General features: G+C 36.2%; 1 protein-coding gene and 1 pseudogene across 7 annotated transcripts in view; one reads left to right on the top strand and one right to left on the bottom strand.

Annotated features, from left to right (window-relative positions):
- The window catches only part of KANSL1L (KAT8 regulatory NSL complex subunit 1 like), a 177,034-nt gene that overhangs the window by 56,113 nt on the left and 93,354 nt on the right, over positions 1–27,567 (top strand). For all 7 annotated transcript variants that reach the window (XM_037850289.1, XM_037850283.1, XM_037850287.1 and 4 more), the window contains 2 exons: positions 19,298–19,495; positions 23,985–24,106. In XM_037850289.1, coding sequence (XP_037706217.1) covers positions 19,298–19,495; positions 23,985–24,106 — 320 coding nt within the window. The remainder of the gene's footprint in view (positions 1–19,297; positions 19,496–23,984; positions 24,107–27,567) is intronic.
- On the bottom strand, positions 1,132–1,622 carry LOC119544762 (annotated as a pseudogene).

The following is a 27,567-nucleotide window of genomic DNA, read 5'->3' as shown; positions in this document are numbered from 1 at the left end:
TCCTTTTCCTTGCCAGTCTAGCTGAAGCCTTCTGATGTTGTTGATGTTTTCAAAGAACCAACTTTTGATTTTGCTCATTCTCTCTCTTTTTTTTCTACTTCATTTCTCTCCACTCTAATCTTTGTTATTTCCTTCTTTCTGTTTGGTTTGGGTTTAGTTCGCTGTTCTTTTTCTAGTTCTTCTGGTTTTGAGGTTAGGTCTCTGATTTGAAGTCTTTCTTCTTTTCAATGGCAGCATTTAAAGCTATAAATTTCCCTCTCAGCACTGCCTTCACTGTATCCTGTAAGTTTTGGTATGTTGCATTTTCATTTTCATTCACATCAAGGTATTTCCTAATTTTGATTCTTATTTCCTTTTTAATCCATTGGTAGTTTAAGAGTGTACTTTATTTTCACATATTTGTGAATTTTCCATTTCCCCCTGTTTTTGATTTCTAGCTTCATTCTGTTGTGGTTGGATAATATACATTGTATGATTTCAGTATTTTTTAAATTATTAAGACTTGGGTTGAGATCTACATATTTTCTATCCTGCTGAATGATCCATGTGCATTTGAGAAGGATGTGTTTTTTGATTTTGTTGAGTGAAGTATTCTGTATATGTCTGTTAGGTCTACTTAGAGTATCGTTTGAGTCTTGTACTTCCTTATTGAACCTCTGAGTAGATGTTCTATCTATTATTGAGAGTGGTGTATTAAAGTCTCCTACCATTAGTATAGGACTGTCCATTTCTCTCTTCAAATCTGTCAGTATTTCCTTCATACATTTTGTGGCTCTGCTGTTAGGTATATATATATTTGTAATTGTTACATCTTCCTGTTGATTTGTCCCCTTTATCATTTTGTCCTCATAAATATTTTTGACTTAAAGTCTATTTTATCCTGTATTGGAATAGCCATCCCAGCTCTCTCTCTGTCTCTCTTTTTTTGGTTTAAGTTTTTATTTCATAATCATAAACTTAACTCTGCAGTCCAGCTAGACTTGGAAGTAGGAGGATAATGTAGAACCCAGAAAAATGCAGTGAGGGCACAAAGATGATGGGATACTGATCGCCGACCAGGGGAATTGGGATGCTCTCCTGAGCTATAGAAGGAATGGTCTGGTGGTTAAGACAAAACACAAATCAGATTTCTTAGACTTGTCCACAGTCAGCAATGGTGATCTTGCTGATCTTGCCATTCCTGGACCCAAAGTGCTCCATGGCTTCTACAATATTCATGCCCTCTTTCACCTTGCCAAAGACCATATGCTTGCCATCCAACCACTCAGTCTTAGCAGTGCAGATGAAAAACTGGGAACCATTTGTGTTGGGTCCAGCATTGGCCATGGACAAGATGCCAGGACCTGTATGCATCAGGATGAAGTTCTCATCATCAAACTTCTCCCTATAGATGGACTTGCCACCAGTGCCATTATGGTATGCGAAGTCACCACCCTGGCACATAAACCCTGAAATAATTCTGTGAAAGTAGAAACCCTTATAACCAAATCCTTTCTCCCCAGTGCTCAGAGCATGACAATTTTCTGTTGTCTTTGGAACTTTGTCTGTAAACAGCTCAAAGGAGACGTGGTCAAAGGCTTGCTATTGATGGTGATGTTGAAGAACATGGTAGAGTTGACCATGGCTGAGGTGGGCGACTGCAGCTGTGGGCGGTGGTGTCTGCAAGGCCCCCAGCTCTCTTTTGATTACTAACTTGCATGGTTTATTTTTTTCTAACCTTTCACCCTCAACCTACTTGTATCTTTGAATTTAGTATGAGTCTTTTGCAGACCATATACAGTTGGGTCATGGCTTTTTTAATCCATTCTTCCAGTCTCTGCCTTTTGACTGGAGAGTTTAATCCATTTGCATTTAAAGTCACTACTGATTTTACAGAACTTTCTTCTGCCATTTTGCTATTTAACCTTCATATGTCTGATACCCTTTTTTCCTCACTTCCGATAATGCCTTCTTTTATATTTATTTGATTTTTTATGTTGTATCATATTGAGTACCTTCTCATTTCTATCTGGATGTATTTTCTATCTATTTTCTTTGTGGTTACCATGGAGTTTAAATTTAGTATACTAAATATGTAACAATCATATTTGGTCTGATACCAATGTAATTTCAATAGCATGCACACATGCATTTCTTAGATCTCTCTGTCCCTTCAACATTTTTCTTCCTTGTTTATAATTACTTTTTATGCCTTTTCATTTCATACCTGTAGGAAGTAAGAAGTGGAGTTACATACCAAACAATACGCTACAATAATACTGGCATTTATAATTACCCAAATGGTTATTATCTTTACTGCTAATTTTTATTTCTTTATGCTGCTTTGAACTACTGTCTAGTGTCCTTTCCTTTCTTTCTGAAGAACTCCCTTTAGCATTTCTTGTAGGGCAGGTCTAGTGGTGATAAACTCTCTTAGCTTGTATTTATCTGAGAATGTCTTCATCTCTCCCTCATTTTTGAAAGAAAGTTTTGCCAGATTTTAATTTTGGGCTGGCAGTTGTTTTCTTTTAGGAATTGAAGTATTTCAATCCACTGCCTTCTTGCCTTCCTGATTTCTGATGAGAAATTGGCACTCAATGTAATTTTGTCTCACTTGCACGTAACACGTTGCTTTTCTATTAAAGCTTTCAGAACTCTCTCCTTGTCCTTTGCATTTGAGAGTGTGATAAGTTTATGAGGGAGTGTATTTTTCTTCATATTTATCCTCGTTGGTGTCTCTGGGCTTCTTGGATGCACATTTTTACATCTTTTGCTAAGTTTGGGAAGTTCTCTGTCATTATTTCTTTGAACGTTCCTTCTGCTACTTTCTATCTTCTCCCTCTGGTATTCCCATAGTGCATATATTGGTGCATATGGTGTTCCAGAGGTGCATTTGTCTGTTTTTACTTTTGATTTTCTTTTTCCTTCCTGCTCCTCAGTCTGCTCATTTAAGTATCTTGTCTTCAAGTTCACTGATTCTTTCTTCTGCCAGTTCCAATCTGTTCTTGAAACCCAACTGAGCATTTTTCATTTTAGTTATTGTAACATTCAAGTCCAGGAATTCTGTTTGCTACCTTATTAAAATTTCCATCTCTTTACTAAGACTTTGCATTGCTTCTTCATTGTTTTTCTTATATCCTTTAGTTCTTTCTCTGTATTTTTCTTCATCTCCATAGGCATTTTTAAGATCTTTTTTTTTTAAAGGCTTCAGTATGATCTCATTCTCATCTTCTTTGTTCATGTTTTCCAGATATTTATCCTTTCCCTTTGCACGAGCCGTCACATCTTGTTTCTTTGTGTTTCATTTACTCTTTTGTTACATCCTTTGAAATGTTAACTTTGAGATTTATTCCCTGAAATGTCTGTTTCTTGATTTTTTTTAAATTTTTATTTTGAAATAAATTCAAAGTTATAGGAACAGTTGCAAAAACAATACTAACCCCATACAAAGAATTTCATCATACCCTGACCCCCCTCCCCCGATAGCTCAATCCTCCAACCTCAACATGCTGTCACATCGCTATTCTTTCCCTCCCTCCCTCCCTAGCATCCATCACCTATTGCTCTGTCTTCTGAACATATGAGAGCTAGCTGCACACACACCCTTGAGCATACACTAAAATTCACGTATGCACTTCCATGAACAAGAGCATTCTTTTATGCAATCCCATTAAGCACAGCTAAGAAGTACAAGAGATTCAACAATGATACAAAGCTTATATTCTATATTTCCTTTACCTTATGTCTCAACTGTGTCCCTTTGAACCACCTGTCCTCTATCCTCCAGTCCCATCCAAGTTCATCCTTGGCATTCAATCATCATCTATTTAGACTGTCTCTTTTTTTTTTTTTTTTCAGTTGTGGAAACATATATACAGCCTAAATCTTCCCATTCCACCCCCTCCCTAGCCTTCCATTAGTGGGATTAATCACCTTTAGAATGTTGTAATGGTCTTTCCCACCGTCCATTACTAGAAGTTTCCCTTCACCTCAAACAGCAACTCCACCCTCATTTCTCAATTCCCCATTGCTCCTTCCCCCATTTCTCTTAACCCAAACTCTACATTTTATCTCTATGGTTATATTCTCTGATAATTTCTTTATGTTTGCTGTGGGGGTTAAAATTAACCTCTTAAATCCATATCAATCTTGTTTTTCTTTGATACCACTTTCACTTCAGTAGGACATGTAAACTATGTTCCTATACTCCTCCATTCCCCCACCTTTATGTAGTTGTCTAAAATCACATATTTTACATTGAGTTCAAAACCACTGATTTGTCATTAGAGTTTTTGTAATTTATATCATGTAGGAAGTAAATAGTGGAGTTACAGTTCAAAAATTATTGACTTCTATTTGTATTTCATTGTGGTTGGAGAATGTGCTTTGAGTATAATCAATTTTATTTTTATTTTTATTTTTTTTAAATTTCTTGAGGCTTGTTTTATGTCCCAGCTTATGGTCCCTTCTGGAGAAAGATCTGTGATCACTAGAGAAAAATGAGTGTCCTGGTGCTTTGGGATGTAAGGTACTATATATGCCTGTTAAAATTCTCTATATCTCTTTCTCCTTTCTGTTGTTTCTCTGTTGGTAGGGCTCCCTTTAGAATCTGAAGTAGGGCAGGTCTTTTATTGGCAAAGTCTCTCAGCATCTGTTTGTCTGTGAAAAATTTAAGCTCTCCCTCAAATTTGAAGGAGAGTTTTGTCAGATAAAGTATTCTTGGTTGGAAATTTTTCTCTCTCAGAATTTTAAATATGTCATGCCACTGCCTTCTCACCTCCATGGTGGCCGCTGAGTAGTCACAACTTAGTCTTATGTTGTTTCCTTTGTATGTGGTGAATTGCTTTTCTCTTGCTGCTTTCAGAACTTGCTCCTTCTCTTCAGTATTTGAGAGTCTGATCAGAATATGGTCTCGGAGTGGGTTTATTTGGATTTATTCTATTTGGAGTTCGCTGGGCATTTATGCTTTGTGTATTTATATTGTGTAGAAGGTTTGGGAAGTTTTCCCCAACAATTTCTTTGAATGTTCTTTCTAGACCTTTACCCTTCTCTTCCTTTTCTGGGACACCAATGAGTCTTAAGACTGGATGTTTTATTTTATCTGTCGTATCCCTGAGATCCATTGTGATTTTTTTGATTTTTTTCTCCATTCTTTCTTTTGTTCTTTCATTTTCTGTTCTGTGGTCTTCTAGGACACTGAGATGTTGTTCGGCTTCCTCTAGTCTTGTATTGTGAATATCCAGAGTCATCTTAATTTGGCCAACAGTTTCTTTAATTTCCATAAGATCTTCTATTTTTTTATTTACTTTTGCAATGTCTTCTTTATCCTCTTCTAGGGTCTTCTTTATGTCACTTATATCCTGGGCCATGGTCTTCTTGATGTCCTTTAAATCCTTTGCCATGTTTTCATTCCTCGATTGTATTTCTTTGATTAATTCTGCGAGGTACTTTGTTTCTTCTGATAACTTGATTTGTGTGTTTGGAGTTCGATTCTCCATATTGTCTGGTTTTATCATATGCATTGAGATTTTCTGTTGTTTTTGGCCTCTTGGCATTTGCTCTGCTTGACAGGGTTCTTTCTAGTTGTAAAAAAAAACCCATCTAATTTTTCAGAAACACAGTTTGGTGATGTACACTTTCTCTAACTAACCAGCAGATGGCGTCTGTGAGTCACCTATACCTCTCAAGTCACTTCTCCACCTTGTCCCCGTGGTGTGTGGGTAAATGATTCTTGTGGGGTCCAGCTGGAGAACTCAGCCTGGGTGTGTTGCTGGAGCCATCCACCCTGAATGCGGGGCGCTTTTATGGGTGGCCAGGGAGGAAGGACAGCCTCAATATTCAAATCCCCCCAGTTCCCAGATATTCAAGGCCGCCGCAAGAGTCCAAGCCTTCATTTCATTTCAGCCCCAGCCCCTCTCTCTTGGTGTTCCACAAACCACCGGACTTGGCGTAGCGTCCCTGGGTTCTCCAAGTGGGTCCCCCCACCCAGCCGCAATCCTCCAGGACCTCTGCTGAGGGAATGCCGTGGTACGTCACCAGTGTGCACCGTCCCTCAAGGGAAGCCCTGGGCTGCCCGGCCGTGCAGCAGTGCTCTCAGCCTGACGCAAAGATGGCCGAACAGGGCGTCTCAACCCCCCTCTCCTCGCACAGTTCCTCCTTCCCAGCTCCAGGACAACTGGTGGGGCTCTGGGCTGTGGGCACGGCCCCGGGCAGGAGTTTATCCAGCCCTCCCGGGAGCGAGCTGCTAGCTGAGGGGTTTCTTTCAGCTTCCGGCTCTCCCCTCTGTTCCCCCAGCCCTAGGGATATCTGCAGCAGGCTATCTTCCAGGCCAGACACCAAGAGGCCGGCCCAGCCCCCTCTTGCTGTGTTTTACTGCGTGGTTCCCACATTCACAGCTGCAGCCGCTCCTGGGTTTTTCCCTTTTTTTTTTTCAATTAAAAGAGCCTGTCAGTCTCCAGATGCCAAACCCTGGCTTCTCCAGATCGCCGCGCGGCTGCGGGACTTCCAGCCAGCTTGCTCACTTGTTTCAGAATGCTAGCCCCTGGGAACTAGCAGATCTCGTCCAGCTGGCTCATCGCTGTAACTGGTATTCTGGGTCACTCTCTGGTCCTTATCTAGTGTTTTTCACGGAGGTGTTCCTTTGTCCTGTCTCACCTAGCCGCCATCTTAGTTTCTCCCTGTTTCTTGATTTTTTAACCAGCTGGTGATAAGACAGACTTTCTTGAGCATCAGCCCTCCTATCAGGAATGTCTGCCCAATGTGAATGCAGTGTGCAGGGTTATCCCTTTCTTTCTGAGCCTATGTCTTGTCCTGGGATTTTGCTTGTTATTTGTATTGGAGTTCCCCTGTTTACAGGAGTTCTGTTGTCTGCTGTATTTCCCAGTAGATAGAACTCCCTTTCCAGGGGATTGAAGCTGGCAGGCCTTTGTCCCATACTTTCTGTTTCTATAGTTTCTTACACTCCTTTTGTTGACTCAGGATGCTTTTGCCTGGGTTGCAAATTCTAGGAGGAGGGCACAATGGAGAGGACTTTCCAGTTCAGTTTTTCTCAACCAAAAGAGGGCCAGAGACTCATGAAGGGGAGAATGGCTCCAAAGTGCCCTGGGGAGGGAATCTGGAAGGATGCCAAGTGGTTCTCTGATGGTCCCCCAAAGCTGTGCTTTCCTGTCCTGCACTACAAATGTACCCTTCACCTGACTTTCAATCTGCAGAATTCCCTTTAGCATTTCTTGTAGGGCTGGTCTACTGGTGAAGACCTTCCTCAGGTTTTGTTTATCTGGGAATATCATAATCACTCCCCCATTTTTGAAAGACAGTTTTGCCAGATATAGAACTTCTGGTTGGCATATTTTTCTTTCAGTACTTTAAATATGTTTTCCCACTGTATTCTTGTCTCCATGATTTCTGATCAGCAATTCAACTTACTGAAGCTCCGTTGCATATGACTTATTGCTTCTCTCCTGTGGCTTTCAGGATTCTCTTTTTCTTTGACATTTGACAGTTTGACTAAAATGTGTTTGGGCGTGGTTCTCTTTAAATTTATCTTGCATGGAGTTCATTGTACATCCTGGATGTGTATATTCATGTTTTTCATTAAAATTGGGTAATTTTTAACCATTATTTCTTTGACTGTTCTTTCTTCCCCTTTCTTTCTTCTGCTTATGGGGCTCTCTTAATTTATGTATTGGTATGTTTGATGGTGTTTCACTGGTCTCTTAGTCTCTGTTCACTTTTCTTCATTCTTTCTACTCCTCAGATTAAATAATTTCAAATGTCTTGTCTTCACCATCACTGATTATTTCCTCTACCAGTTCCAATTTGCTGTTGAACCCTTCTAGGAAATTTTTTATTCAGTTATTGTGATTTTCAGTTCTAGTGTTTCTGTTTGGCTCCTTTCATGATTTCTGTCTGTTTACTGAAATTATTTTTTTTGTTCATCTGTCATTTTCTTGATTTCCTTTAGTTCTTTGTCTCTATTTTCCTTTAGTTTTTTGAGCATTTTAAAAATGTCTTTATCTGGTATGTCCAAAGTTTGGTCTTCCTCATTGATTGTTTCTAACACTTTATCATGTTCTTTTTTCTTTGGCTTCATTACCTGTTTCTTTGAATGCCCTGTAACCTTATGTTGCACATTGGACATTTTCATATTTTAATGTTATATCATTGGAATTTAGTCACTGAAGTGTCCATTCTTGCAACTTGTATTCAGCTAATCTTATGAGATTTCCTTGACTGCCAGTAGCTAACAGAGAGTGAGCAAGAGAGTGAGAGAGAGAAAAAAAAAATACCTTTCTTGATGTTTGCTGTTTGGCCTGTGCAAGTTCTTTCCTTCAGAGGTTAACCGGTCTTAATAATGAGTCTAAAGAACAACCCAAGGCAAAAGTGTAGAGTCTTCCCAATCTTCCCCAGACTTTACTGTACATGCTTTTGTGGCCTTTGGAATTTCTCCATTGATATGGATCAGAATGTCTCTTTTCTCCTAGGAATACCCTTTCCTTCTGGGCCTGGGTACTAATGTATGTCTTAAAGCTGGTAATTCTTTGCCTTTGGCAACTGCAATTTGATTTTGTTGTTGTTGTTGTTGTTGTTGTTACAGTATTTTAGTTGCCTGTGAGCTGCTTCTGTGTACAGGGCAAGTTCTGGTATGGTGAGCCCATGCTGAGTGTCTTAATTCTGTCTTTGGGTTGCCACCAGATAGATTGGTACAGACATGCATGTACCCTAGAATGTACAGAAAGGTTACTCTGCTGCCTCCAGAACTGGGACCAGGGACCTGCACTGGCATCATGAGCTGGCTCCTCACCAAACCAGGGTGATGTGGGAGAAGGGCCAGCAAAGATACCTCAAGGTTTTTCTACTTTTTTAAAGTTGGATTTACTTGATTTGGTGCTCGCCCAATTACAGCAACCCTTTAACTGTTTTCTGGAGCTCTGAGATAGTTTTGGCAGATTTTACTTTTTGTTTACAACTTCTGTGTGGGGGGAGGGTGGGGAGTCAAATCCTGGAGTGTCTCAGTTCATTATCTTGGTGACTTATCATTTCATAATGGTTTTAATGGGTACATTTCCCGGATGATTAATGATAGTGAGAATCTCCTAATTATCTTTTTTTTTTTAATGGGCCTTTTTTTTTCTGTTTATAAATGATTTTTTTCAGAATTTTTTTATTGTGAACTTGAACATATATGCATAACAGTGATAACTTTCAATGTACAATTTCATAAGTAGTTAAGAGAGCAAATCTCAAAAAATGTCATGGATCATAGTTCCACAACTTCAGCCATTTCCATTATTATAAAATATGACATACATACAGAAAGTTGTCATCTCTTGATGTACAGCTCAGCAAGCAGTCATATAGGTAATTTCTAACATTGTTATGGGTTACAGTTCCACAATTTCAGTTCTTTACTTATTATGCAATACAAGGTGTATATAGAAAGAGTGAAGACCTTCAAGGCACAATTCAACGAGCAACTATAGAGCAAATCCCAAGGGATGCTATAGGCTATAGTTCCACCATGTCATTTACCTCCTTCCAGCCATTCCAACATCCCAGCATCCAAATACATACATACATATATATATATAAGATTCATTATTCATAGACCTTTGTTCAATCTTATCTTGTTTGTTGCTACTCCTTCCTCTCAATCTCTTTGTCCATCTTCAGGGGTGTCTATGCAGTGAGCACCCAAACTTGTTCATATTAAAAAGGAGTGTCAGCAGTATGGGGAAGGGAGCCACATCTGATAGTTGATCTTAACGAGGCTGTTGCCTCTGGGTTTTAGGACTTGTCTGATCTAGGAACACTCTAGTGGATTTAAGTTTCTGAAAGATAAAACAGTGGGTGCATCTTTTATAGAATATCAGATAGAGACCTAAGTATTTGGGGACTACTTTTGGTAAGGTCATGGCATACTGTGGCCATCTGGGATGTCTAGCTGGAGCCTGCGTAAGAGAAACCTCCAGAGTAGCCTCTCGACTTCATTTGGAATCTCCCAGCCACTGTGACCTCAGCTTGTTACCTTTCTTTTTTTCCCCCTTTTGGTCAAGCAGGCACCCCCAATCCCTCATGCCAGGGCCAGACTTATTCCTGGGAGTCATGTCCCACATCACCAGGGAGATTCTTTCTCCTGGGAGTCATATCCCTCATCGGGGGGAGGTCAATGAATTTATTTGCTGAGTTGGTATTAGAAAGAGAAAGGCCACATCTGAGCAACAAAAAGGTTGCCTGGAGGCTCCTCCTCAGCATAATTATAGGCAGGCTCAGCATCCTGTTTACAACCCTAAGTTGAGGGCTTGATTTATTAAGTAGTGGGTTCCTAACTTGACTCTCCTAATTATCTTATTGCATTCATATATCTTTTATGAAATGTCTGTTGAAATCTTATGCCCAATTTTTAACTGGGTTGTCTCCTTACTGAGTTATAAATGTTCTTATATATTCTGGATATAAGTCATTTGTCAGACACATATACTCTGAGAATATTTTCTTTCAGTCTGTGGATTGCCTTTTCATTTCCTTAATCTTGTCTTTCGAAGAGCTAAGTTTCTTTAATTTTGATGAAATCCAGTTTATTTATATTTTGTGGATTTTTTTGTTCATGTTTTTTGTTTCCCATCTAAGAAGTCTTTGCCTACTCAAAGGTAACTGTTTTCTCTTTTGTTTTATTCTGGAAGTTTTATAGTTTTGGCTTTTGCTTATAAGTCCATGATCGATTTTGAGTTAATTTGAGTGTATGGTTTGAAGTGTAAGGATCAAACTTCATTCCAATGGATGAACTTCTGATGGATTTTCCAAAAGGATAGCCAAATGTTTCAATACCATTTCTTGAAAAGACTGTCTTTGCCTAACTGTATTACCTTAGCATATTTGTAACAAATCAATTAGCCATATATGCATAGGTTTTTTTCCCCTTCATTTCTGGACTCACTGCTCTATTCTATTTATTTATATATATCTTCATTCCAAAGACACTTCTGCCTTGATTATGGAGGTTTATAATAAGCCTTAAGATCAGGTATAATACACCTTCCCACTTTGTTCTTTTTCTCCAAAATTGTTTTGGTGACTCTAGGTCTTTTGCATTTGCATATTAATTTTAGCAGCAGCTTTTCAGTTTCTACAAAATTTCTCCTGGGATTTTTTTTTTTTTTTTTGAGATTGCATTGAATTTATTGTTAAATTTGGAAAGAACTGACATTTTAACAATATTGAGTTTTTAAATAAGTGGTCATGGATTCTCTCTCCACTTATTTAGAGCTTTTTATATTTTCAGTAATGTTTTGTAGACTTCACTTTGTAGGTCTTACACATATTTTGTTAAAATAGAATTTCTCTATGTGTTTTATGTTTTGGAATGTTGTTATTAATGGTATTTAATTTTTCTTGCCTATTCTTCATTGCTAGACTTTGGAAATACAGTTGGTTTCTTTTCATTTGACTGTGTATCCTGTGATCTTTGTAAACTCACTTATTTGTTCTAATACCTTTTTAAATAGGTTCATTAGAGTTTTTGACTTTCATGATTATGTCATCTGTGAATAAAGAGAGTTTTACTTTTTCTGGAAACTTTTATTTCTTTTTCTTGCATTATTACTAGCCTAGGGGAACCTTCATTTCAGTGTAAATAGAAATAAGGAATACAAATATCCTTTTTTGATTCCCATTCTTAGGAGGAAAGTATTCAGTCTTTCTCATTGTTAAGTATCCTTCAGTGTGATGAAATTCTTTTTTTCATTTCTTGTAGTATCAGTCTGGTGACAACATATTATCTTAGCTTTTGTTGTTTGAAAATGTCTTTTTTTTAACCTTTATATTTTAAAGATAGTTCACTAAGTTTATAATACTATGTTGGCAGGTTTATTTTTTCAAGTGTCATTTCTTTTTTTTTCTATCTTGCGTAGTTTCTAGTAGAAGTTGGTGTATTTATATGTATGTACTTATGTGATATCTTTTTTCCCTCTGCTTTTAAGATTTTCCTTTGTTACTGTTTATCTGCAGCTTGATGGTGATATGCTTTGGAACACTTTACTTTGTGTTTATGCTGTTTGGTATTCTTTGTGTTTCTTGGGTCTGTGGGTTTATAGTTTTCATCAAATTTGGAAAATTTTTGGCTTTCCTTTTTTTCAAATATTGTGTTTTTGTGATTCTTAATAGAGAATTGAGCTAACTAACAAAGACTCAGAAGTGAAAATGGAAGTTTCATGTTAAATTACTGTTTGTTACTTTTTCTGATTTTCACTCTATATTCATATGGCACATCAATTGTAGTGATTTCCTATTCTTTTCAAGACCACCAGATAATTTCTTCTATTTGATCATTTTCTTTAAAGGATTTAATATTGTAAGTATTTTTATAGCAAATAGAGTTCTCAAAATGATTCAAGTATAAAAGTTTGGAAATTTACAAGAAAGTAGGTTCTGAGTTCTCAGTTAAGCTGATAGCTTAGTCATCAGTTTTATATTTAAATCTGGGCAGTCCAGCTCATATTGCTTTGACTTGCAAAAAGATATTTTAGTGTTCTCTGCATTCTTAGCATTCCTATACACTTGTTGCTTAAACTTTTTAAAAGGTTTATTACATGATTATGTAACAGCTACTGGAATAAAATATTTTAAGGAACGAAATCTAAACTAATTAGTAATAGTTTTTAAAAGCAATTTTATTGAGACATAGTCACATACCATACAATCATCCAAAGTGAACAGTTGTTCACAGTATCATCACATTGTTGTGCATTCATCACCACAGTTTAACATTTTTATTACTCCAAAAAAATAAGAATAAAAATAAATGCAAAAAAGAATACCCAAAACATCTCATACTCCTCCCCCCCCATTATTCATTTACTTTTTGTCCCCCTTTTTTCTACTTATTTGTCCATACACAGGGAGTATGAGCCACAAGGTTTTCACAATCACACAATCACACCATGTAAGCTATGTAGTTATGCAGTTGTCTTCAAGAATCAAGGATACTGTATTGCAGTTCAAGAGTTTTAGATATTTCCTTCTAGCTATTCTAGTACACTAAAAACTAAAAAGATATATATATATATATTGCATAAGAATAAACTCCAGAATGACCTCTTGACTCCCTATGAGATCTCTCAATCACTGAAACTTTATTTTGTTTAATTCTCTTCCTCCTTTTGGTCAGGAGGCTTTCTCAGTCCCATGATGCCAAGTCCAGGCTCATCGCCGGAAGTCATGTCCCACGTTGCCAGGGAGATTTACACCCCTGGGAGTCATGTCCCACATAGAGTGGGAGGGCAGTGAGTTTACCTGCCTAGTGGGCTTACAGAGAAACAGGTCACATCTGAGCAACAAAAGAGGTTCTCTGGGGTTGACTCTTAGGCACAATTATAAGTAGGCTTAGCCTCTCCTTTGCAGTAACAAGCTTCATAAAAGCAAGCCCCATGATCGAGGACTTAGCCTACTACAGTCTTTTTCCCAATGCTTGCAAGAATATCAGGAATTCCAAAGGTGGGGATGTTTAAAGTTTCCACATTTTTCCCCAGGCCCTCAAGAGGACCGTGTAAATATTCCTTACTCTGCCCAGATTACTCTGGGATGTATCAGGGTTTCAATGGTAACCTGTACATACCAACCATATCTCACCCCCATTTCAGGTTCCATGTAATTATGGTGTTTGAATGAACTGACCATACAAGTTAAATTATATAACATGCTACGGAAAGTATAGATTTTGCATCAAGTAAACATGTCTTCCTTTGGTCTCACACAGAAGTTCGGGTTTTAAAACACTGTCAATATCATCCTTTACCCTTTAGTCCGTTTTACCTTAGTTCTAATCAAGTCCGTTTTGTTCATATCTCTAAATGAAGTCTGATCTCTTTTTCAGCTTTTTTAACATTAGCTGTATGGGGTAATGCTGATATTCATAGCTTCTGAACTCTGGCTCTGAGTCTCAGGTGTCGCAGAGAAACCCGAAGTTATAGGGACTGACCAGATTACACAAAAACGGCTCAGCATCTCAGAATTCAGAGATAACCCCTACAACTCATGAATAGATGTGACTACTGTAAGAGCATACAATCTAGGAACCTTTACCATAAGGCTTTCCTTGATAACCTGTGCTCTCAGATTCCATTCTCAAAGTTTGCACATTATAGTTAGTCCATATTAGTGAGGCATTATAATGTTTGTCTTTTTGATTCTGGCTTATTACACTCAACATACTGACGTCAAGTTCCATTCACCTAGGTGTAGACCTCCAACTTCATTTCTTCTTGTCGCTGCTCAATATTCCATTGTATGTATACACCACAGTTCCCCATTCCATTTATCAGTTGATGTGCCCTTAGACCACCTCCATCCATTGTGATTTGGGAATATGGCTGCCATAAACACCAGTGTGCAATGTTCACTCATGTCCCTGCTCTCGGTTCTTCCAAGTATATACCCAATAACGGGGTTGCAGGGCCATATGGCAACCCCATAGTTGGCTTCCTGTGGAACCACCACAATGCCCTCCAGCTGGGCTGTGCCATTCTGCTTCTCTACCAACAGGAAACAGGTACATCCTTCTTTGCACATTTTCTCCAGCACTTGTATTCCTCTGTTTATTTTTTTAACAACTTGACTCACACACTGTGCAATCTACCCCAAGTAAACAATCAATGATTCCCACTATAATCACATAATTAACCATTCACCACCACAATTTATATGAGGACATTTCCATCTCTTCCCCAAAGAAAGATGAAAAGGAGAAAAAAATGAAGAATATAAAACAAAAGATAGAAGAAAAATAGAAATAAAATACAATGAAAAGGTCATACAACATCACCACCACCATCAAGAATCCCATTTCACTCCCTTATATCCCCTCTTATAGACATTTAGCTTTGTATATTGCCTTTGTTACAGTTAATAGAAGCATCTTACAATGTTACCATTAATTGTAGACTGTAGTTTGCATTGATTGCATTTTTCCCCTATACCATCCAATTTTCAACACCTTGCAATGCTGACATTCATTTTTTCTCCCTTGTTCTGGTTTGCTAGTGCTGGGTGTTATGCAAAATACCAGAAATGGATTGGCTTTTATAAAGGGGGCTTATTTGGTTACAGATTTACAGTATGAAGTCCATGAAAATGTCCAAATTAAAGCTTCAACATGAGTATACCTTCACAGAAGGAAGGCCAGCGGCATCTTGGCAACCTTTGTTAGCTGGGAAGGCATGTGGTTGGTGTCTGCTGATCCTGGGTTGTGTTCCAGCTCCTGTCTCAGCTCCTGTGTATTCTTCAAAATGTTGCTCTTGGGGTGTTTTGTCCTCTGTTAGCTTCTCTGGAGCAAAGTGTCAGCAAAAGTCTGCTTTCAATGACTGTCTCCAAAATGTCTCTCTTGGTTCTAGCAGCGAGCTCCTTCTGTCTGAGCTTTTATAGGGCTCCAGTTAACTAATCAAGACCCATGCTGAATGGGCGGGGCCACACCTCCATGGAAATAATCTAATCAAAGTATTATCCACAGTTGGATGGGTCACATCACCGTGGAAACAACCTAATCCAAAAATTCCAACCTAATCAACATAATACATCTGTCCCCACAAGATTACACTAAAGAACATGGCATTTTGAGGGACACAATACATCCCTCATTTAAAAACAGTCTTATATTTGTACATTTAATCACCATCATTGCTCACTCTAGGTTTTGCTAAGTTATACAATCCCAGTGTTTATCTTCTATCTTTCCTTCTGGTATCATACATGCCCTTAGCCTTCTACTTTCAACCGTACTCACATTCATCTTTGTTCAGAGTATGTACAATATTGTATAATCAAAGGAACTGATTGGAAAGAGGTCCTTGGAATTAGTAAATAGGTATGTGATAAACAAAGATTGTTTCTCACTCAGGAAATTTCCATATTAAACTACTTTGCCTGTGATTAGCTCTTAATCTTGCATAAGATATTCAGCCTCTGTGAGTTTTACTTTTCTAATCCGTAAAAAGGACCTAAGGCTGCCTGTATGTCCCCTGCAATCTCATAGCTGGAGTAAGAGCTGGGACTGAGTGGATTGAATAAGAGCTTAGTGTCTGATACAGTTAGAGCTTAGTGTCTAATACAGATTCTTCAACATCATGGATGTTCTCTTGTGTAGTAGTTTACAGCTTGGATGCTTATAAAATATTATAGGATCTATATTAAACACAAGAAAACCCTGTAAGCTTTTCAAATTATTAATGCAGGGGAAATGAAGTTTTTAAATGTTCTTCTTAATATCTCTCTGATTTCTAAACTAAGCAAAAAATCCTTTGATTCTGCTGTTAGAAAATAGCTAAATTTTATGAGTTTTTGATTTTATGTTAATTTAGGTGCAGTTTACTTTATTATTATACTGAACAGGGAAAACAGCACCTTTTATGTTATTACAAGTTCTTGAGCTGTTGTGAGAAAAATAAGTGAGAAGGGTGGAGTGATACTATCTTAAGTGAGACAGAACTGTTTGTTTAGTATATCTTGGAAGAGGTAAAAAACCTTCCTTCTCAGTTAAATGAGAGGGAAGGAGATGCTTTTTTGTAAATATCCTATTGAAGTGCTAGTTTGTGCCTCAGGCCAGGAAACACACATAGTAGATCTACAAGTTTTAGGTCTTTAAGCTGTCATTTGCCCCTTTACCACATTCCAGGCCATCTAAATTTTGCTTAAGTTTTTCAGAGAGGAGAAGAAAGCAGTTATTATCATCATCCCTTCCTTGTTCTTGTAGCAGCTTTGTCAGCACTACTTCCCATATTTCCTCTCTTCCTTGCTTCAGCTTTCCATTAAAACAACTTTCTCTCACTTTCGCCCAAGTATTTCTTGGGAGAGAGGCTGACTGTCTTATATCAAATATTCTCTCTCTTAGATTTCTTTTATTATCCAGTAATGGGATTTTCCTCATTTTAAGTGATCCATTTTGCGTGTTTAAAAACACACATTTTGTGTTTTTTTTTTTTTAATTCTTGTTTGGAATTAGCTTTGGTGACTTTATGTGACTAATAAAGATGTTGTTGAACAGTTGTTTGTGGTTTTGAACAATGTCCTCTATGAGGACCCTCAAAAGGGAAAAGTCTTTTTAGTATTTTTATCAAGAACTGTTGTCTTCTCTGGTTCAATTGATTTTCTTTCATCTTATACCAGTTTTCACTTGTCTCAGTTACCACAATTCATTTATCTTAAAATTTGTCCATATCTTTTTTTCTACTTTGTTTTATCTATCATTATACTATTCTTTTACGGTTATGAAGAGAAACTTATTCTTTTGGCAATGTTCCCAAATAATTTAACTTCTTCCCTGTATTCTCTGTGTTGGCTATGGAAGATCATCATGAGATATTCTTCTCACACTATGAGTGTTTTATCCAGGGTGACCATTTAAGGGAGGGTGGTGAAGTTGGCTATGACTATTTTCCCTAGTTGAATTTTTAAAATATCATTCTTCATTGAACTAAGGTTAGCAGACCCCAACTGATGAAAAAGGAGTATTCTAAAGGTTGGAAACTGGGCTTTTGAAACTCAGAATAGATTTTTCCATAGAAACAGTATTCCAAATAGGGTATGAACTCGGACTAATCAAAACAGACTGGCCCATAGTATAGACTGTAATCAGACCAAAGGGAATTATAATTAAATTGATATGGTGAAAACTTGTATTTCTTTTGCATGCTGGTACTTGTGAAAGCCTGTTATATATGAGAAACCTATGGAAATTTTGAGTGGACATTTCAGATACTTTCAAGAGCTTTTGAGATTGATGATACTGTATCTGTCATGTCTAATTTAATTTTTAAACTATCAAACAAAACAATAACTTCTTTTAAATATGTTTTTTCAGATTTCTGGACAGTCATATTTGTGCATTCCAGGAAAATAGCTATTGAAATGGTATCAGCAATTGGATCTCCTACTCTTCATAAAAGTTAGCATGCTAGCACTGTTCTAAGGGTAGATAAAAAGTAATGCATTTACTCCTTTTATCAAGCATCAGTGGTGTAATATATTGATGTAAAATAGTAATATGCATGTTTAACACCATACTGAACATGTCCATTCTACAGTTATATATTCTCTCAATTATGTACTATAAAGTAAAGCTAGTCACATATAACATATTTTCATCTGTAAGCAGTTTCCTCACTATAAAGAGGACTTTTACATGATACAGGCTGGCCCATAGCAGTCATTTAAGTTATTCCATTCTTGAAATCCTATACACTTACATTAATGTTTTAGTCTAATTTTTTGTAGAAGAAGATAATATTTTAGTCACATTAGAAGTTTAATACCTTTCTAATTATCCTATAGGAGCTTATTAGCATTTTCAAATATGTTCATATATATAATTCTTGGGAGAGAGAAGAATTGGTAGAAGGGGTATGAAGGGAAGAAGTTTTATGGTTCATATTAAATCTTAATATGAACCAGTAAGATCATGTCTGTGCACTCCTTTTTTCCCCTTCTCTCCTGTCTCCATTGGCTCTAAGGGCCTAAGGGTTAGAATGGTTGGAGTGAGGAACCTAGGGAGTCAGGGAGAAGTCTGAGGAATAAGTGTGTGCATGTGTGGATGGGGCTGAGGGAGTGTGGGAGACAGGCAGATTCCTATTCATTTCCTTGTTACTTACATTTCAGAATGTACTTCATTAAGTTGAGAATTTCTGTCCTTAATAATAACACAGGTGCCCTGTAAGTAGCTAGCAAGAACTTTGGCTTGGAGAGTACTTTTCACTGTTGTGCTATCTGGTCCATGGTTGATGACTGACAGCAAATAGGGACAGGGCACTTTAGAGTGCCCTGAAAAGAGTTAGTATAGAGTTAGATGATTGTTTGGATGTTAGTAAGCTCTGTATTTTAATTTATAAAAAATTTGGAGTACTCAAATATAAAACGCAAATGGAAATGAAATATAAGCTAGTGACCAAAATATCAGAAGATTATATTAGGAAATGTTCTGGATTTTAGTCTGAAACGTCTATGTTCTGAGTAAAATAAGCCTTTAACTTTACTCTAAATGTACCATGCTTTTAATACTAATAAATAAAATCAATAAGAGGAAAATAACTGCATGTATGTAAGTTATGATAATATTTTACAAGTCCTACCCATCAGCCGTATATCTCATATATCTTAGTTTAGCTGCACTTGTTTTAAATTGGCCAATTCTTGACAGTTAAACTGTACTTTCAAGTGTATGTTTTCAGATTTCCAAGAGATAATAAGAAGAATGGTTTCAAGTGCATTGTAATATTAAATGTGATTTGGCAATCTATTTGCCTTCATTTCAACTTTTTAATTGCTGTTTATCCAGGGGATCGTAGTCTTAGAAGAATGTCAACTTCCAAAAGATATTTTGAAGAAACAAATACAATTTACAGACCAAGCAGCTTTGTTAAACACTGCAGAGACTCTTCAGCACCCCCAAGAGAGTCAAGATTCTTTACCAGAACAAGATTTTGAAATGTCACCAAGCAGCCCTACACTACTTCTTCGAAACATAGAAAAACAGGTAAAGTGAACTAAAAGCAGGGTGTCAGGTGGTATGAAATGCCTTGATTTTATAAAACTATTTAAATAAGCATCATTGTATGTGTGTCTATCTGAGATAAAATTATTAAAGTTGACCATTTGACATTAAATAAACAAAATATGTGGAATATGACTGGTCTCTTATAATATTGATATAATTACAATTCTTTAAATGTAGTATGTAGAGTATTGGCAAATTGCCACAGGATTATAACTTATTTATAGTAAGGTTGGAAAGCTTTTTCTAACAAAGTTGTTCATCATTAAACAGTTTTAGGAGGAAAGAACAGTGGTACCAGTTAATAAATCTGAATAGTTATTTGACTAATTTAGCAGTAGAAATTTTTAGAAAGATAATACTGGAATAAAGTTCTTTCATAAAGTATTATAGTATAAATGAAAGGTCAAAGAAGCCCCTAACAAATTACTCTGATTCCAAAACTTTTCCTAGTATTTAAACCTTATAATGGCTTACTCTAGATGTTTAATTATTTTATCTTACATCTCTCCTTTGAAATCAAAAGTTATTTTGATTTATACATTACTGGCTCTAGAACAAACCTGGTTTTTAGGAGTTTGTTATATTGCAACCATGAACACACCAGAACATATCCAGTCTTGAGCAAAGCAGCATTTCCCCTGGGCAATGGTATGGATTCATGTCTGCCCACATCTCATTTTCCTGGATTTTTCTAACATACACTGTGAAATTATTAGTTTCAGGTTACTGTCTTACAGTATATCTTAGTACAGTCTAATTTCTCCCACCCCATATTTGTTAAATTTATAATTGCCTGGAGTTTTCCTTAATTGAAATGGATCATTGTTCTAGTTTGCTAATGCTGCCGGAATGCAAAACACCAGAGATGGATTGGCTTTCATAAAAGGGGGTTTATTTGGTTACACAGTTACAGTCTTAAGGCCATAAAGTGTCCAAGGTAATATGTCAGCAATCGGGTACCTTCACTGGAGGATGGCCAGTGGTGTCCAGGAAACCTCTGTTAGCTGGGAAGGCACGTGGCTGGCATCTGCTCCAAAGTTCTGGTTTCAAAATGGCTTTCTCCCAGGACATTCCTCTCTAGGCTGCAGTTCCTCAAAAGTGTCACTCTTAGTTGTACTTGAGATATTTGTTCTCTCTCAGCTTCTCTGGAGCAAGAGTCTGCTTTTGACGGCTGTCTTCAAACTGTCTCTCATCTGCAGCTCCTGTGCTTTCTTCAAAGTGTCCCTCTTGGCTGTAGCTCCTCTTCAAAATGTCGCTCACAGCTGCACTGAGTTCCCTCTGCCCGTCAGCTCATTTATATGGCTCCACTGATCAAGGCCCTCCCTGAATGGGTGGGACCACGCCTCCATGGAAGTATCTCATCAGAGTTATCACCTACAGTTGGGTGGGGTGCATTTCCATGCAAATCTAATCAGCACCAAAACGTCTGCCCCACAAGATTGCATCAAAGAATATGGCTTTTTCTGGGGGGACATAATACATTCAAACTGGCACAATCATCAAAACATTTTTGTGAATATTTTTTAAGTCACAAAGGTATTTTGTAATTAACTGATGTGAAATTGGAATGTACTTTACCGTATAAGCAGTGTTACACATTAGTGTCAGTCATAATCCCACTTCTCTCTTCTCCCTCCACCCATCCCAGAGGATCAGTCCCCTTCACTTTGACCCTAGTTTTTTCACCATCCAAAATGACTTATTTGTTTGCTCAGTTAGATCTTCTACTTTCTTTACCTATAGGTCTCTTGTTATTCATTGGAAAGTAAGCTGATTAAATTCGTTCCTAATACAGTATAATTCCTGAGGGATTTTAATTTTCAGAAAAGATTTCTTTTTTATCTTTTTTTTTTTTCCCTCTAGTATCACTGGTCTGTTTGATTGGACCTTAGGTAACATCAGAACTGGCTAATTTGGGGGGCCCAGTACAAATGAAATTGCAGAGCACTTGTTCAAAAATTATTAAGAATTTTAAGACAGTGACAGCAGAGCATTAAACTAAGTATGGAGCTCTTCTGAAGCTGGGTAGCATGTTCATTTTTCAGGTTTCATTACTCATAGGGTATCAGAGGCTTGGGTAGGGAAGGGAACCAGGAGTTGTGAGAGCAACAATAATGGCTCTGGACATAGGGAGAGTAGAGGAAAGAGATGCAGAAAGGGACAGCAGCAATCACTTGTAGAGGTCATTAATAAATTGCCTATGACCAGGTCATTTGCTCTTGAAACATATGCTAATAATGCCTAAAATAGGCCAATTTAAAAAATTAAGTTGTTTTCAAATAATTGTTGAAGGAAGCAGTCCAGGAGTGAGTTAAGTGAAAGGAGTGGCAAGCCTGATGTTACACATACTTTTCTTAGATAATCTATTGGTATGTATATAACTGTTCACTGACTACAGTGGAACTTGAATATAGATCAGGTAATCCTTTGACTTAATGAAATTAGCTTATTAGAGAACTGTTTTTACTTACCAAACAAAATATATTTATGTATCTCAAAAGCAGTGATAGAGTGGGTACTTAAAATACAAAAACAACGTACGTTATTGAGATGTAGGCTGATACCACTTTTAAAAAAATAATATTTTTATTCGTAGTACAAATGCATACTTTCATTGTTAGGTAATTTGTTCATAAATTGAAAGGTAACTTGTTTTTTGTACTTTAGGTGATTTTTAAGTGAATTTTATCAGCAGTGTTTTTGCATTAGAAACCTTGTTATGAATAACTATTAAGTGTTTTGGCTTTTAAAGTTGATTATTTTTGCTTTCAGAGTTCTAATTATACCTCTCTTAATTTTTATTCTTATGCTCTCTTTTCTCTCTTTTACTGTGAATTTCCTATCCAAAATACAGGTTTAGGTATATGAGATGTTATTGTACCAGAGGGGATTGGGTGGTAGGGTAAATCTAGGGATGTCATGCTTTCTTTCTGGGCTAATTTTTCACACATACTTAACCAGTGACCTTCAGTGGCTTAGAAGATTTTAGATATTTTTGGAGGTAGGACAATGAGAAGAGTGTTTCATTATGTCATCATGGAAAATATGAGATACTCAATAAATTTAATTGTATGTTAAACTGATGAATACTTGCTAAATGGACTAAAGAATCTATTTGTACTGATGATTTTGAAAATGAGCTTTAATCAAAAAAAATTAAAATCTGAGTAATGATTTTTAAAATGTAGTCATCAGGTACATATTTTCTTCCAAGAAAAGAAATGCTGAAAACATTTCACAGTCTTTTTGAAGATGTTTAATATTATTTTTGTCATATTTTTTAATTTCATTATTTCAATAACATGTTACCAGTTTCATACAAATGAGTAATTTCATAATAATTTTTAAATATATCCCTGTATTTTATAGTTGAATATCTTGCAGTCAAAGAAAATGGTGAGGTAGGTCTATTTTTTTTGAAAGATAGACTATATTTAATGAGAGAAGTGGGTTTTAGAACATTGGTTTGGCATGAATTAATTTGTATGTGTGTGTGCATTTTGTACATGCCTCCATGCTCACATATAGTCAGAAAATTTAGTCTGGATGAATGGATATACATCAAGATATTAGCAATGGTTTTTCTCTGTGAAATATGATTATGGGTGGTTTTCTTTTCTTTTCTTAAAACTTCTCCACCCCATTTTTCTACAGTAAACATGGATTACATGTATAATGAAAATAGTTGTCACTCTTTTGTAGAATTTACTATTTCTATTTATGTGGTCTTTGTTTATTGCAATTGATGATTGTTTTGAAAATAATTTAATATTTATTATATATATTTAAGTTTGGAATAAGGATCAGTGAAAATCCTTGATCTCTAGAAAAGCTATTTTTGAATTAGAAAAAATATTAAGAAACACTGTGACAGTGGAGTCAGGCCGGAATTTGAGTCCTAGCTCCATTTCCTACTAACTTTATAACCCTTAATCAAGCTACCTAATCTTTCTTTGTTTCAATTTCCTCATCTGTTATTGGTATTAATAATAGTATTATCAGTAACTTTGATTCTGTCTACCTAGGTTAGTTTTGAGGACCAGTGGTAACGTATGTTTAGTGCCTAGTATTCCTGGCACATAGTATGCACTTGACGTCTAGGAAGCACTTAATAAATTATAACTATTATTTTGTTATTATCAATTTGGCTACCTTAAGGAGATATTATTATGTAAATGGTATTAGCTGAGTTCAAGTTCTTTAGAAGATGGGATGGGTAGAGAAAAATGATGGGTAACAAAAATGGATATAGAAAAGATATTTTTAACTATTTAAATGTGTAGAATTACTTATAGTAAATGGAAAAATCCATAGCAATGTAAATTATCTTTGGAGATAAAAATATTTACTAATATATGAATATTTACTTGTTTCATGAGAAGTTAAGCATTAAATATACAATATAGGTCTGATATTTAACTCTTATTTCTTGCTTAGCATTTGTAAAAGGTTTACTGTTTTCTTGCAGAGTGCACAGTTGACTGAGATCATCAACAGTCTGATTGCCCCTCTCAACTTGTCCCCAACTTCATCACCCCTCTCCTCAAAATCCTGTAGTCATAAATGTCTGGCTAATGGCATTTCCAGGAGGTAGGTACCAGTAGGCAAGTTTTGCTTCTTAACTTTGGCTTTGCTTATTTTATTTTGAATTTGTTTTGATCTTTTAAATGTTCTGGCTGCTTTTTTTCTCTACCTTAAAGACTATTAGAGTACAATCAGTAGACCATGGATGCAGTTTTAGATTACATCAAGTTTATAATTAAGGTAACTGTAAATGTGAGAATGGAGGATGGGGAGAGACTTTCCAGGAAGGTGTACCTTTCTACTGAAGAAAAGAAATGATACCATTTGCTACAGAAGTACTGCCTTATTTATTCTACCTTCCATTTTGTATCTTTTTTGTTCTTAATCTCCACGAAGCCCTTGCAATGCATTTGGAGGTAGATATACCCTACATATAGTTTGAACATACAAGACTGGTAGATATCGCTCAGAAAATTCAGCTTTAGTTTGACTCAAACATTTTGTATTCTTGGCTTTTACAAGTTAATTTTTTTCTGAACATAATTAATATAATAATTCTTACAATCATTAGCTATTTTTATGTGTTCTGTCAGCAAAAAGAAATATGTATGTAATATGTAGAAACACACACACTATGAATCCTAATCATTTTTGGGGACAGAATTTGTTTAATTTTATTTTGTTTACTTTTCTCTTTTAACTTTTCCTTTTAAATGTGGAATCTAGAAGGCATACCAGTAGAGTATCATTTTTTTGTGTGCATCATCTAATTTTCTTCAAATGAAATTCTAATGTGGACTCCTTCACTTTAATTATAGTATGGAACCAAGTGTAATGTAGTATTAGAAAATAATTACATTAGTAATTATATAAATCATTACTAAACACTTTTTAATATAACGTAAAAGGAAAATTTATGCTTTGCTAAAAATTATGTAAGTAGTAACCATATTTTTAATGAGATTGGTGGCTATAAAATAAAAATAAGTCTTGATATAAAAATCTATTATTTGGTTTTTATTTCTAATTTGTTATTTTGAAAGTCTAATTTTTAATACTTTTTCAATTATATTTGTACTGGGTCATTTATCTTCTATTATATTATGGGAACAGTTCTTTTGTTATTTTTGCTTTATTTTTTGTTGACTGCGTATTCATCTCTTGAATTTCTGATGATTCATTTTTAAAGTAAAGATTCTCACATGCTGCATAGGACTATTATGATACCTTCATTAATGAGAATATATCCTCAATTTGAAAAATCATAATGGAGGTAAATAAATTTTAAGATGAGCCATAAAACACCATCAATTTAGTGTGTGAGCATTGGGACTAAATCCAATTTGGATAATATTTTGTTTGCTTAACCAAGCACTATTACATGTACACTTAAGTGTGTTTGTATGTGTACAAACATATATTAGTTTTTATGCGCTTGCCTGCATTTTTGGTCATTCACAACGCACTTAATTTGCATAAATATTTGCTGTCTGCTATATATTCAAAGTCCTAAGGATACAAAGATGAAGAAAACAAAGTCTCTACTTTTAAAGAAGTCACTTTTTAATGGACAAAACACATAACTATTTAAAATATCATAAAATAATAATAGAAATATGTACAGTTATTTGACTACAAGGTTTTAATAATTGTCATCTTTGAAAAAGATAATTCATGAAAATCACTGATCCAAATGAAAAAAATGTATCATTGGCTTTGCTTACTTTTCCAGTTTGTTAGTTCTGCCTTATGCAAAATACCAGAAATGGATTGGCTTTTATAAAGGGGATTTATTAAGTTACAAATTTACAGTTTTAAGGCTATAAAAGTGCTCAAACAAAGGCATCAGAAAAAGGATGCCTTCACTGAACAATGGCTGATGATGTCCAGAACACCTCTGTCAGCTAGGAAAGCAGGTGGCTGGCATCTACTCCGGGGTTCTGGTTTTGAAATGGCATTCTCCAAAATGTCTCGGGGCTTGTCTCGCTTAGCTTCTCCGGAACAAACTCTGGGCTAGCATCTCCAAACATCTGGGGCTGTGTGTCCTGGCTTAGCATATCCCAGGGCATTTACGTCTCTCTGCTCTCTATGTGAGCTCCATTTAAAGGACTCCAAGAAGCTAATCAAGACCTACTCTGAATGGGTGGGATCAAATCTCCATTGAAATATTCAATCAAGAGGTCATACACTAATCAAAAAGATGGATAAATCTGTCCCTGCAAGATTGCATTAAAGTAAATGGCTTTTTCTGGGGGACATAATATATCCAAACCGACACACTTACTAAATCATATTTTTTCTATACCATCTAGTAACAGTTCAGTGGTGTTTGTTGAAATCGCTAGTTATTGCCATCTTTCCTGCCATCAATCAGTTATTCCTACAAACTAATTGGAAAGTTTGCTTTTTAAAATTTGAAACAAATAGGTCCAAAGCCTATGAAAATCTTTCACAGATTTAAAAGCAGATAAAAATTTTGTTTTCCAAATTTTTGAAGTATGCTGATATGTAGCTATAATGACATTATTTTAGGGAGCAATGTACACATTTTCAAAATATTTTTTTAAAAATATGACATATATGCAAAAAGCTAATAACTTTCAAAGTACAATTTAACAAGTTATATAGGAAATTTCCAAAATTCTTATGAGTTATAGTACCATAGTTTCAGTTATTTCCTTATTGTAAAATATAACGTATATACAAAAGGTGATACCTTTCAAATTACAATTTAACAAGTAGCTATAGAATAAATTTCAAATAATTCTATGGGTTATAAGTTCCACCATTTCAGTTCTTTCCTTCCAGCTATTCTAATACCCTAGCAACTAAGAAAAAGAAAATTATCTAGAGATTCAGTATTCATAATCCTTTGTTAAATTCCATCTTCTCAGTTGTTACCTATTCCTCTAGTTTAATCACTTTCTCGATCTTCAGGGACATCTAGGCAGTGATCACCCTGACTTGTTCATGTTGAAAAAGGGTGTTGACATTATGGGAAAAGGGGACACATCTGGTTGATATTCTTGAAAACTCAGTTTTGGGACTTAGTTGGCATAGGAGTTCTCTGGAGGATTTAAGTTTCTGAAGAATAAACTTAGTGAGTGAAACTTTTATAGGGTCTCAGACAGGGATCTGGATATTCTTTAGTGTTTTCAGGACTACTGTTGACTTGGGCTTATCATACTGTGGCCATTTGGTATATCTAGCTGAAGCTTGCACAGGAGTATCCTCCAGGGCAGCCTCTCAACTCAATCTGAAATCTCTTAGCCACTGAAACCTTATTTTGTTACCTTTCTTTTTCCCCTTTTGGTCAAAAAGGCCTTCTCAACTGCTAGATTCCAGGGTCAGGCTCATTCCCAGAATCCATGTCCCACGTCGCCAGGAAGATTCATTCACCTGGGGGTTCCTGTCCCAGGTCGCTGGGAGGGTGATGAATTTATTTGCGGTGTTGGGCTTAGAGAGAGAAAATCCACATTTGAGTAACAAAAGAGGTTCTTTGGAGGTGACTCCTAGGCATAATTATA

This window comes from Choloepus didactylus, chromosome 9 (genome assembly GCF_015220235.1).
Source record: "Choloepus didactylus isolate mChoDid1 chromosome 9, mChoDid1.pri, whole genome shotgun sequence".
NCBI classification, from domain to species: Eukaryota; Metazoa; Chordata; class Mammalia; order Pilosa; family Megalonychidae; genus Choloepus; species Choloepus didactylus.
This window is presented reverse-complemented; position numbering and strand designations above follow the sequence as displayed.